The 13,124-nt window shown below is 42.3% G+C and overlaps 1 protein-coding gene across 1 annotated transcript in view; it reads right to left on the reverse strand.

Moving 5' to 3' along the window:
* LOC101861612 (gamma-1-syntrophin) overlaps positions 1-13,124 on the reverse strand; it is a 31,831-nt gene that overhangs the window by 4,937 nt on the left and 13,770 nt on the right. The window contains exons 4-13 of the mRNA XM_005108026.3: positions 12,703-12,829; positions 11,057-11,094; positions 10,034-10,149; positions 9,200-9,329; positions 7,679-7,717; positions 7,229-7,345; positions 5,581-5,652; positions 3,580-3,732; positions 2,059-2,151; positions 165-275 (exon numbers count right to left, since the gene is read on the reverse strand). Coding sequence (XP_005108083.1) covers positions 165-275; positions 2,059-2,151; positions 3,580-3,732; positions 5,581-5,652; positions 7,229-7,345; positions 7,679-7,717; positions 9,200-9,329; positions 10,034-10,149; positions 11,057-11,094; positions 12,703-12,829 — 996 coding nt within the window. The remainder of the gene's footprint in view (positions 1-164; positions 276-2,058; positions 2,152-3,579; positions 3,733-5,580; positions 5,653-7,228; positions 7,346-7,678; positions 7,718-9,199; positions 9,330-10,033; positions 10,150-11,056; positions 11,095-12,702; positions 12,830-13,124) is intronic.

A 13,124-nucleotide genomic window follows, 5' to 3' on the forward strand; every position in this document is an offset into this window, starting at 1 on the left:
CTCCCCCGTCCCTCCTCCCCTGGAGCCCTCCCTTGTGAGTCCAAACTCCCCGGTCCCTCCTCCTCTGGAGCCCTACCTCGTGAGTCCAAACTCCCCCGTCCCTCCTCCACTGGAGCCCTACCTTGGCTAGCCAGACCACAAGAGCCACAAAGACATCGCCCTACCTGTTTCTCCATCTCCTTTGACGTGTCGTTCATGAAGTTCAAGGTCAGCTTCGATCGGTTGTCATCCGAGGAACTTTTCAGCTGGGCAAAACGGTACGTCCACAGAATACTCTGTCCCAGCGAACCACACAAAAATACAGCATTACAAAGTGACAAAGCCATTCATACAACAAACTTGTCTCAAAGTTCAGGATAACAAACATATTCCTTTACATAGAGTATTTTTCATCGCACCAGAGAACCACACAAAAATAGAGAATTACAAAGTGACAAAGTCATCCACACAGCAAACATGTTAGCTAGCTCTAAGTTCAGGATAAAAAAACTGATTCATTTACAAAGAATATGTTTAAGGGTTGAAGCTGGCTTTTGATTTAAAAAACAAAAAGATTGAAATCATGACAGGTACCTCACAGAAGCTTGTATGTTTGGGGTTTTTTTTTTTAGACAGGAGGACTTGCCACTTTGTAAAATATTGAAAAATTACACCCTTTTAGAACCAACAAATGCACACTTGCAACCCAAAATAGACATGGTGAAATGCAGAAAATATCTTTTTCCCCTTAATTTACAATATCCACAGGAATTTCAGAGTGAATGAGACTCAACACCTAATAACTGAGTATTCAGACCAAAGATCCACGTCCATCTGCCTCCTTCTGCCACAAACACAGACCTACCTAATTCTTCGACCTCACCTGCTAGAGTTCAGACTGAAATCCCGCTTCTAACCAATGATGGTAGTCCACGTCTGTTTCCCTAGTTAGCCTCTGAGCAGCCATAAAGTTTCTTACGTCAAGTCCCGTAGAGTGGGGCAAATTCAGCCAGGCTAAGTTTTTTCAAACACACTTTTTTGTTGAAACGGTTAAATTTGACAATATATTCCTACACCTGGTCAAATTTTTAAGAGAAAACATTCCAAATACGATCAAATTCGACCTCAGTTCCTCAATTCCCGACAAATTATCAAAATAGACCCGTTGTGTGATGACAATTAGCCCCAGGCCGAAAAGACGCCCCAATGAACAGACACGTGGTGTGGTATGAACAGAAGGACGTGAAACTTTGGTCAGAATGCGCCTTTACGTTTTCCACGCACGCAGCGCACAGAGCGGGCAACGCTTATCCCCACAGACCAGGATACAGATGTGGTATACGTTATAATAATACATAATAAATAGCATTTGTATAGCGCAAATCCCCCCTCAACAGCAGGCTCTATGCGCTTTACACTATATTACTACCCCAGCAGACCATGGAACACTCCAAAACATTCTCAGCTTCCCAGGAAGCATACAGTGCAAGCAGCTGATTAAGCGCTCAAACACTAACTAACTGACAAGATCTTTCGCTGTCTATAGCCGGGTACCTATTCCCACCTGGGTGAAGTGAGGAAAATTCGTGTAAAGTGCATTTCCCAAGGACACAACGTCGGGACCCTGACGGGATTCGAACCCACGACCTTACGGTTGCAAGTCCGAGAGCCTAACCATTAGGCCAACAACGCTATAGCACACCGTCACCGATCGGCGTCCCGTGAAAGCAAAGTATTAACAAATGTGAAAAGTTTCCTGAGAAGAGGGTTAACTCTTTAAGCTCAGAGTTTTTTCTACCGTTTCCTGGAGTTTTTTCCCACAGTGACCTAAACCTGGTGCACTATGTGTCATTATAACCCCAAACACTTGCCTCCAACTTCTGAATAGCGGAAACAAAGGCTTAGTCATTACTTAAAAACTTGGTTCGGGAATACTTCCACAAAACAAGCAAAAGCTAGCATTAAATAAAACCAAAGAGTCGTCACTAGTACCAGACGCTCCCTGCGCCCGACGGGGAACAGGACTATTACCGGCGGACGCTCCCAGCGTTTGATGGGAACAAAGAGTTAAGTTTGTACCTTGGTCTGGTGGTCGTAGAGAGAGAAGCCTTGCTCCAGGTCAATGATGAGGCCAGACAGGTGATCCTGCCACGTGCAGCCAAATGTCTTGCTCTAAGGACATGGAGGGGGGGGGGGGAGGGAGGGGTGAGTTGGAGAGGACATATGATAAAACAAACGTCTTGCTCTACAGGACATTGGGGGGGGGGGGTGAGTTGGAGAGGACATATGATAGGACATATGATACAACAACCTTTTGCTCTACAGGGCACAGATACAGGACACAAGGGGGGGGGGGGGTCAGTTACACATGAGATATCATGGGATGGACAATAAAACAAACGTCTTGCTGTACAGGATATGGGGGGGGGGGGGGGGAGATCAGTTGGAGAGGACATATGACAGGACAGACGATAGGACATAAATGATAAAACAAACGTCTTGCTCTACAACACACACGGATACAGATGGTGGGGTGGATCAGTTGTTTTACTTTTAGCATGGTTTTACGGTGCTCACAACTACATAAGGTTATATGGGCGCCAAGGGGTGGATGTCAACAGAGAAGTCCAAACGGGGAATCAGGCTTACTCTGCTCACCTCTCTAGCCTCAACAGCACAAAGTCTGCTTCGGATATCAAGGCTCCTTGGAAATAGCAGTTTACAAGAGTGTGACAAACATACAAAAGAAGAAGAAAAATGACGATAGTAAGGATGAGGAAAGAAAAAGCAGCAGTTCCCCCTATGTTGTTCCGGCACAGTATGAGCATGGCATTGATAAATCAGCCCATTTACAATTCTACTGTGTATAAGAACATGTTACTATCCTCCCTTTGAGAATGGCCTAAAGACACTTCAGTCAGTGGCACTGCCCTGGGTTGTTGATTTTTTCTGAAATAACATCCCCTTCTACCAAAAAATTTTTTTTTTAAATAAAGAAAAAACCAAACCAAACCTATCCAAAGCCAGAGTGGAGTGAACAGTGAACAAGCTGGGGGAGGGAGATCGAGGAGACTTTTTTTTTGGGTAAGTGTTTTACGGCGCTCGCAACTGCATAAGGTCATATGAGCGCGCTGAACACATTGAACTTTTCTAGTTGGTAAGAAATTTTGAATTTTGCGCGGGTGGCTGCCGAAGCCTCCTCTTATAGATTTTAGTGATCTTTAAAGAGCGCTACTTGCACACGGGCCCTCAGAAATTTTTCGCCCTTGTCTGAGAAGGCTAGGTATAGATCTTTCATACCAGAAGATCAGGGGTGTGGTTGAAAGACAGCAAGAAGGAGCCAAGGAGTAGCAGTAGAAAGGCTGCAGAAAGAGTCATGAGCCCAGAGGAGGGGGGCAAAGGAGGTGAGGGGGGTGGGGGCAGAAAGAGGAAACGAAAGCAGACTACAGAACATTGTTAGAGAGCAGGAAAGGAGGTGAAAGGAGACAATTTTAGAAAAGAAAATATTTCCGTCGCTACCCGGATTCGAACCCGGGACCTTTGAATGAGAGGCGAACACATTAACCTCTAGGCCACAAGCAGAGACAAGAGAGGACTCACCACCAGACGTTTGACGGCCAGGTTGCTGGTCCTGTACCAGGCCTGCTCCAGGGTGAGTAGCTCCGCCCGGCTGTCCACGCTCAGACAGATGGTGGCCTTTGACCCCGTCTGTATTGTGCAGCAGTGCTGCCGGTTGTCCGGGAGCTCCTTGTCCTGTTACAATGAAGACCATTTTAAAAAAATAGTAGAGGGTTTTACGGCGCTCGCAACTGCATAAGGTCATATGAGCGCCAAGGGGTGGGTGTCAACAGAGAAGTCTTTACAGGGAATCAGACTTACTCTGCTCACCTCTCTAGCTTCAACAGCACAAGGTCTGCTTCGACTATCAAGGTACCCCAAAATAGCAGTTCACAAGAGAGTGACAAACATACAAAAGAAGTAGAGAAAAATGACAATAGTAAGGATCAGGAGTGAAAAAGCAGCAGTTCCCTGTAGTAAATCACGCACAGTAATGAGCGTGACATGAGTCAGCCCATTTACAATTCTACTATGCTTGAACGAGAAATGTCCCCCCTTTGGGAATGGCCTAAAGACACTACAGTCAGTGGCACTGCCCCGCTGGGGTAATGCAGACCATTTGTCACAGTACAGCACAATTAGGTCACGATGCATTGAGGGAGGCATTGCGCAGCCAAGAGCGAAGTGCTCGCAGCTAAAAGGGATTTGAAAACAACAACAACAGCAATATGTCACAATGCAAACAAATTTAATTACATCCTTTTTATGTGAGTGGATTCATGTTCAGTACAATGTTATGAAAATGACTGCATTTATATACGTAATTTGCGAATTGCATTGTGTATATCATTGTATTATGTATTTTGTACGCACTCATTCCGTAACTATGTGTAAGCGTGCGCATGTGATAAGCAAGTAGATGTGTGTGTCGGGAGCGTGAATATTGTTCATACAAGCATTTACCTATGTAAAGCACCTAGAGCTGTGTTTACACATGAGTGGGCACTATAGAAATGATCTTCATTATCATTATTAATTTCTACTGACAATTCTGTCACAACTCCTACCCATCACAGTACAATTAACCTTTTTGTCTCTAGTTTTAGTAAGAGTTTTACGGTACTTGCAACAATTAGGTCATATAAGTGCAGAAGATTAGAGGTGTTACAAGAGAGTAACAAACACAAAAAGGAAGGAGGATAGATAAAGACGATAGATGTTTGACTGGAAAGAAGAAGCAAACCACACCAGAGCACCCGCCAACCACCCACAATTAACCTTTAACTGTCGCAATACAGACAGTTAACTCCTACCTGTCACAAAAGGCAATCATGTATTACCCATCATAATTTTAAGAAATGAAAAGTCACAAACATTTTAAAAATCTAAAAAACAAAACAAACAAAAAATTAAAAAATAGAAAAACCCCAAACAAATAACGAGAACATTTGAGATTAAGAACTGAAAATAAAAAAAGTAACACTGACAAAAACCCCCCAACAAAAGTAGAACCAAAAGATCAAAGCACAGCCCCAACAAACAAAGGTCTGTGACTGAACTGACGCTCTGACCAAAGTCAGCTGCCAGCCTCCATATGTGATTCATCTCGGTGAAATCAGGCACTCGTCAAAATAATGAAATCAAAGAGAACTGCATTTTTCTGGCCACTTGACAATTTTTTTCGAATTTTCTTTTTTTGGTTCAAAACTTTTTATATCCATTTAAAAACACATTTCTATGCGATTTTACTGAAAAACTTTGATTAAAGGCACAAAAAATGTAAATTTTCAGTTTCCGAGGACTCTCAGGCTATGGAAATTTCCAAGCTTTGGCAACCATTTTCTCACTAACTTTATTTCTGAAACCAGGCGACCCTGACCTCCTTCAGTCGCAAATATTTCGAATTTTATTAAATATAGATGGATTTTTTTTCACCAAAAGGAAGGCAGAAGAACAGGCTTTAAGATGATACCAATAACCCCATACACCCAAAAATTGACCAGCGCCTGATTCCACCTCGTCGTGGCACATATTCTGACTCACCTGGAGCAACTTGAGCATACATTCGTAGACTTTGTACTTCATCTCACACTTGGACCAGTCGCTGGCGTGCATCTGAAAGTTACAATTTAGTTTTAGTAGAGGTTCTACGGCGCTTGCAGCTGCAAAAGGGCATATGAGTGCCAAGGGGTGGATGTCCACAGAGAAGTCCTTACAGGGAATCAGACTTACTCTGCTCACCTCTCTAGCTTCAACAGCACAAAGTCTACTTCGACTATCAAGGCAAGCGGAAATAGCGGGTCACAAGAGTGACAAACATACAAAAGAAGTAGAGGAAAATGACAATAGTAAGGATTAGGAAAGAAAAAGCAGCAGTTCCCTGTTGTAGTTCAGACACAGTTATGAGTATGACATTGTTGGATCAGCCCTTTTACAATTCTATTGTGCATTACAACGAGAAATGTCCCCCCTTTGGGAATGACCTAAAGAGTCTTCAGTCAGTGGCACCGCCCCGGGGGTGAAAATTTCAGAAAGCAAAGTATTTTCCTCAAAGTCTTAGTTTTAGTATGAGTTACACAGCACTCCCACCACAAAGAGGTCAAAGAAGTGCTAATGAGTTTGTTTATTTAAGTAAAGAGAAACGGATCTACACAAAAAAATGGTCATTAAGTGCTGAATAGACAGAAAGGTCTTGAACATCTCTCACTGGCAAAATTGAAGGCAAATGAGGCAGGGGTAGGCCCAGAACAACATACTTAGGGAACCTAAACAAATGAGCAACAGGGAAAGATCAGGGAAAAGTTGCTTTTTTTAAGAGCGTCCAAGCAAAGAAAGGAATGGAGAACCATGATTGCCGATGTCTGTCGCAGATCTGGCACTGGATGATGACGAGTGGTGAGAAAAAGTAAGATAGACAGACAGAAATGACAAAGAGAAAGTAAAGATGGCACCCACCAACCATCCGCTGTGCCAAAGATTAGAGGTGTAACTAGAGATTAACATACAAAAAAAAGAAGGAGAGATAAAGGACGATAGATTTTTGATAGGACAGAAGGAGCTAACCACACCAGAGCGCCTGCCAACCACCCAAAGAAAGCAGGATGATCCGCAGAAAAAAAAGAAAATAAAAGTGAGGCAGTGTGATGCAATCAGGCGCTCTTCAATATATTGAAAGTCAAGAAACTGGCATTTTCCCGCAGGTTTGGGGACTTAAATCGAATTTTTGTCTTTTGGCTCAACGCTTTTCATGCCTATTAAAGAACAAATTTCTGTGTGGAATTTACTTAAATAAGTTGATTACAAGCACAAAAGATATAAATTTTCAATTTCCTCAGACTCTCAAGCAAAGGAAATAACTCCATCTTTGACGGTCATTTCCTCGCTAATTTTTCCTCTGAAACTAGGCCTCCTTCAAGTGCCCAATATCTTGACTTGTATCTAAGATAAATGGATATTTGTGTCACAAGAGAAAGGCAAATGGACTGGCTTTAAGATGCTGCCAATAACTCCATATGCTCCAAAATTGACGAGCGCCTGATTCCACTGCGTCATGACACAAATAACACATATTTGAACAGTTCTGCTTGAACAGTTGTCCGTTAGAGCAGGCTCGACTGTATAAAGTACTGCCTCAACTATAGCCCACAGACAAACACACCAACACGTCAGTGTTGAGATTTCCGTGACTCACCGGAGGGACGTCAAACAGGTAGATGTCCGCCGCTTTGAGAGCCACAAACTTCTCCTTCCACGTCTGCCAGTGCTGGGTGCCCGACGCACGCTCGTGGGCCCAACACATCAGCTGTATCTGCACACAAATACAAGGGACGGAAATCACAGATTAATAGTGCTGTAAAAAATTTGCAGTGCAACTTATTCTCAGATATCTTTTTAACGGGTGAATTAGTGTCACCCATACTTTGTACATCAATTTGTCTTAACTTAATCACATTTTTCCACAACAACCTAGGCTCGATTAAAAAATCTTTTCTTCATAAAATTATATAAAATACTATAAATCTCCATCACGTGGAAAATGGGACTGTTCACAGCACTTTCCACTTCTCTTAAAAGTCCCATTAGACAGGGAAAACTTACAAGGAAAGGAGGAAAAGTCTGAGGACTTCCAACAAATACTTACATGATCCTCTTTGGTCATCAGTTGATTGGTCATGCCAATCTGGAAAAGGAAAAAGGAATATTGACACTTTGTGAAGAGGTCGATGAAAGCAAACTTCTTCTCGACAAAAAAAAAAGGAGAGACAAGGGCAGAAGACGTTTGATAGGAAAGAAAAAGCAAACCACACCAGAGTACCTGCCAACCACAAACTGCGATATAAATGTGATCGACAGATGAACAAATGCCCCAACTTAGACAGAAGAACATCTCCGTTATTGGAGGGTGTTGTTGTTGTCGTTGTTGTTGTTGTTGTTGTTAGCGATCCAGTAGCATCTGAGCGTTAACTGTTCTGCATGATGCCATTCGGTAATAGCTGCATGTCTGTTCTAATTGTTGTCTTGACGAGTAGAGGCAGTCAGATGTGTGGGGTAGCTTGGGAAGAAAACATCCCCCTCAGATCGGTTAGTTTTCTACAGAAGGACAGAGGATGTTCCACTGTCTCTGAGGGGTAGTCACATAGTGGGCAGGCAGCAGACTGCTTTACTCCAATTCGGTTGAGATGTTGATTGAGGGGCACATGTTGTGTTTTAAATTGGAAGATTATGGATTGATCTCCCCTCCCCAACTCATTGATTGGATCTTTGACCAGTGGTTTCTTCATGTGGCCATACATCATCCTTCCTGTCGTACCTGTGGCCCATGCGTTCATCCAGTCTTCCTCGACGTTTGACTTGATCATTAGGCAGCAGGTGGTGTAACCAGTAGGAATATCAGGCTGAGGGAGGCTAGCTCCTCATTGGAGGATGTGACAAAAACTGACAGCAGCCCGTATGTGAAGTCACATGCCAGAGGAAGCCTCGGAAAAAGGTTCTCATACAGAGCTGTCTACCAATCCATGATTACAAAAAGAAGCTTTCCTCAGTATTCTCCATAAAAACAGAAGTTTGGGGGGGAACAAAATTTGAGTCTCAAGAATTCCAGTATATCAACCATGACAAATAAACAGGTATTGCAAATACATGCACATAAATATGTGTATTTTAGCATTATTTATGATAAGTCGTGCACAAATATTGCCAATAAACCTGTGCATTTTCAGATCATTTACACGAAGTTGCCTACAACCGATGGAAATGGAATAATTTAATAAAGAAAATCAGATTTTTTGTAAATCTGATTGGATTTCTTTGTCGAGATGTCCGATGGCGTGTTGCACAAAGGGTTTAATTGTGTAGGACTGAAAGATCTTGTCAGTTTGTTAGTGTTTGAGCGCTTGACCAGCTGCTTGCACTGCATGCTTCTCAGGAAGCTGAGAATGTGTCTGAGTGTTCTATGGTCTGCTGGGGTAACAATATAGTGTAAAGCTCATAGAGCTTGCTTTCGAGTGGGGACATGAGCTATACAAATGCTATTAATTAATATTATTTATTATTACTTGTGAAAGACATCACTCACCATCTGTGTCAACAGCCCCTGTGTCTTTGTCGTGATCTTCCAATAGCGTGTTACACAAAGGGTTTAATTGAATAATGTGTCACTCACCATCTGTGTCAACAGCCCCTGTGTCTTTGTCGTGATCTTCAGGTGCCACTCGTCCAACGACGTTTTGTTGGCAAAAAAAACTGGACCCGACTTTGAGCCATCCACCCCCACGACATCGAATGAGTTGTCTCTGGAAAAAAATTTAAAAAATGTGTCAAGACATGGTGGAATCAGGCACTTGCCAATTTTGGGACATAGGGAGTTATCGAAAACATCTTCAAGCTCGTTCATTCCTCTTGCTTTAAATGGAAAAGATACTAATCTATCTTAAATAGAACTCGATATATATATTTGCGATTGAAGGAGGTGGGGGTTGCCTGGTGTAGGAGGTAAAATTAGTGAGAAAATAGCTTTCGGGAATTTCTGATTAGTCTGGATTTGAACATGGCAGAATCTGGATTTTATTAACAACCAGAGAGTCATGTGCGAAACACCACCAACGTAACACACAGTCACAACATGACGACCCTGTACGGCACTCACCTGAGCTTGTCAGTGCCACACACGTAGAGGAGACCCGGGCATACAATAGTCTCACCACTCAACTACACCACCGACGTAATACAGTCGCTTCAAAGCACAAGGGGGCTATCCCGAAAAATGCTGTTTTGAGAAAGTCGAAGGTAAAGTTCAGTTTCTTTAAAAGACAAGGAGAGTTTCTGTATTCAAACAAATGTACACACCAATGAAACCAAACATCTCTTGGTAGGACAATGCCCACTTTTGGTGTAGGTCAAGATTTCTGGAAACCCCCGAAATCTGGGTTAGCCCGCTTGTCCTTAAAAGCGACCATATGTGGTCACACACTGACAACTGTGTATGTACGGGACTTACCTGAGCTTGTCAGTGCCACAGACGTAGAGCGAGACCCGGGCATACAAGAGCGGGATGGTCAGTGCGGTCATCCACTCTTTCTCTAGCCGGGGAAGGCTGGCCAGGGGGGTGTTGTCCTGGCACAGGGGACAAAAAGACGAGCACCGATTGAAAACTTTTCTTATAGGACAAGACAGATGATTTTCTATTGACTTAGCATTGGAAGAAACAGACAGTGATTTCACTATGCTCTGTGACATAAGGTTGGTTTTAGTAAGAGTTTTACGGCACTTGCAACACCATAAGGTCATATAAGTGCCGGAGATTAGAGGTGTTACCAACACAAAAAAGAAGGAGGACAGATAAAGACAATAGATGTTTGAAAGGAAAGAAGGAGCAGACCACACCAGAGCACCCGCTCAAATTGTAAAAAAAACCCAGAATAAATCAGGGACTTTTCTTTTCTTTCAATTCATTTCTATTTCCGATTAACTGTGTTCTGTTAAAGTGGACTCCACTGTATGAACGTACGAGTATAACATTGTATTATCTCTCTCTCTCTCTCTCTCTCTCTCTCTCTCTCTCTCTCACACACACACACACACACACACACACACACACACACAAACACTCACACACATACTTGAACTTTGTTATCTATTAGTTTAAAATGTGTTTTAGTTTTTTTAGTTTTAGTAAGATTTTAAGGCGCTCGCAACTGCAAAAGGTCACATGAACACCAACGGGTAGATGTCAACAGAGAAGTCCAAATGGGGAATCAGGCTTACTCTGCTCACCTCTCTAGGCTCAACAGCAATAAGAATTTTACTGCACTTTTAACACAAATAGGTCATTTAAGTGACAACTTTAAGAGGTGTCAGTAGTGAGTAAAATACAAAGACAAGAAGGAGGAGAGATGAGAACGACAGATGTTTGAGAGGAAACAAGGAGCATACCCCACCAGAACACCCACCAACCATCCACCCAGTGTTTTACTTCACTGAAACAATACAACTTTTGGTCAACAGTCAAAGGTTACCGTACCTGCTTTGAACATCCTGCACCATCTCGGCCCTCATTTCCTGCCAATGAGAAAGTTGAAAAAAAAAATCACATTCACAGATCACAGAAGAATAAGCTGAGAAGTGTAGAAGCCTTGAGTGCTACCAAAGATCGTGTATAACAACATAGTGCACTCCTCTCATTGAGCCAATTATAAAAGTGTCCTCAAAATTTGGTGGCGCCCTCTTCGAAAAAGAGCGGACTTTGCGAACAGAGATACCCTACTTGTGTGAAAAATAAGTAAAACTAACAAGCTGTACTTTTCCTATTCTTCTTCAGGACAAACGAAAGGGAGCTTCAAAACAAAGACTGCAGCGACATCTGAACCAATGCGCGGACTTCCGCGGACACTTTTTCGGCCGAGTGAACAATCTTGTTACGTAAGATCTTTGGTGCTACTCAGAAACTGAAGACTTGTTGAGTACTTTGAGTATACAGATATCTACAGTAGTACACTGTTGTCCATGAAAATCAAAAACTGCTACACTCACTGGTAGGAATATATGTCTCATCTTAAGCCAAATAGCCGATGAAAGCATACATTTTAATTGAGGTTTTCTTGTTTCAGAATGACTTCAGTTGTATTGGGGATAAAAAAGAAAATTACTTAATATTTGGAAATCATGTAAAATCAGATATCTGCAACATTCAAAGATATACAATTTTAACTGACATACACAGACTAGAGTAACTGTTCTACTGACATACACAGACTAGAGTAACTGTTATACTGACATACACACAGACTAGAGTAACTGTTATACTGACATATACATATACTGACATACACAGACTAAAGTAACTGTTATACTGACATACACAGACTAGAGTAACTGTTGTACTGACATATACACAGACTAGAGTAACTGTTATACTGACATATACACAGACTAGAGTAACTGTTATACTGACATACACAGACTAGAGTAACTGTTATACTGACATACACAGACTAGAGTAACTGTTATACTGACATATACATATACTGACATACACAGGCTAGAGTAACTGTTATACTGACATACACAGACTAGAGTAACTGTTATACTGACATACACAGACTAGAGTAACTGTTATACTGACATTGCCAACAGTCCAATTCTGTCATGAACAGGCTAGAGCAAACGTAACACTGACATTAGGCAGTGACACTGACACTAGACAAAGAAGTAGAGGGACCAGAGCACACCAGGGTGCCTGCCAATAACCCCCCCCCCCCCAACCACTCTCCCTGTAGAATAAACGGTCAGTACACATAAGATCTCAAACACAGATAACAACAACAACAATATTAACTCTTTAAACCTCATCGGATGTAGGGAGCGTCCTGCAGTAATAACCCTGTTTCCCATTGGACCCTGGGAGCCTGCGATACTAGTGACAACTGATTTATTTCATTTAGTGCAAGTTTTGGCTTGTGTTTCGGAACTATTCCTGAACAAAGTTTTTTAGTAATCACTAAGCCTTTGTTTCTGTCAATTGGAAGTTGGAGGCAAGCTTTTGGGGATATGATGAAACAAAATGCACCAGGTTTAGGTGACTGTAGAAAAAACTACGGGAAACGGTGCAAAAAACTCCGGGTTTAAAGAGTTATTTGACTTCACAATGTATCAGTGCCAGCCACCTACCTTTGTTGAGGAAGTAGGAGGCCGGCCTGAAGTGGCGCACCGACAAACACACTGAGTCCTCCACTACGTCCTTGAGCAGGGAGACAACCTCGTCGTGGGTGCAGCTCTCTACGTTCACACCGTTCACCTGGAGAAACAACGCCATTATTAATTATTATATATATATCGTCGGCGGAGAATTCTAACCGTCCAACTCTGATTTAGTAAATTTTGCAGGAGAGACAAAAAACTGAATTCAAAGGCTCCTATGGGGATTTACTATCTTTAAATGCGCTAGACTGGAATACATGACTCTACTTTTAAGTATTTAAAACAAAATTGCTGAAATTTTATTATTTTAAGTGCTAAACAGGAGTTATACGGATAGACCGCTCAGTTTTGGATTTCTAACCGTCCAAGTGTCGACGAACGAATTGTTCGTT

Source organism: Aplysia californica, unplaced genomic scaffold (genome assembly GCF_000002075.1).
Source record: "Aplysia californica isolate F4 #8 unplaced genomic scaffold, AplCal3.0 scaffold00652, whole genome shotgun sequence".
Classification (NCBI taxonomy): domain Eukaryota; kingdom Metazoa; phylum Mollusca; class Gastropoda; order Aplysiida; family Aplysiidae; genus Aplysia; species Aplysia californica.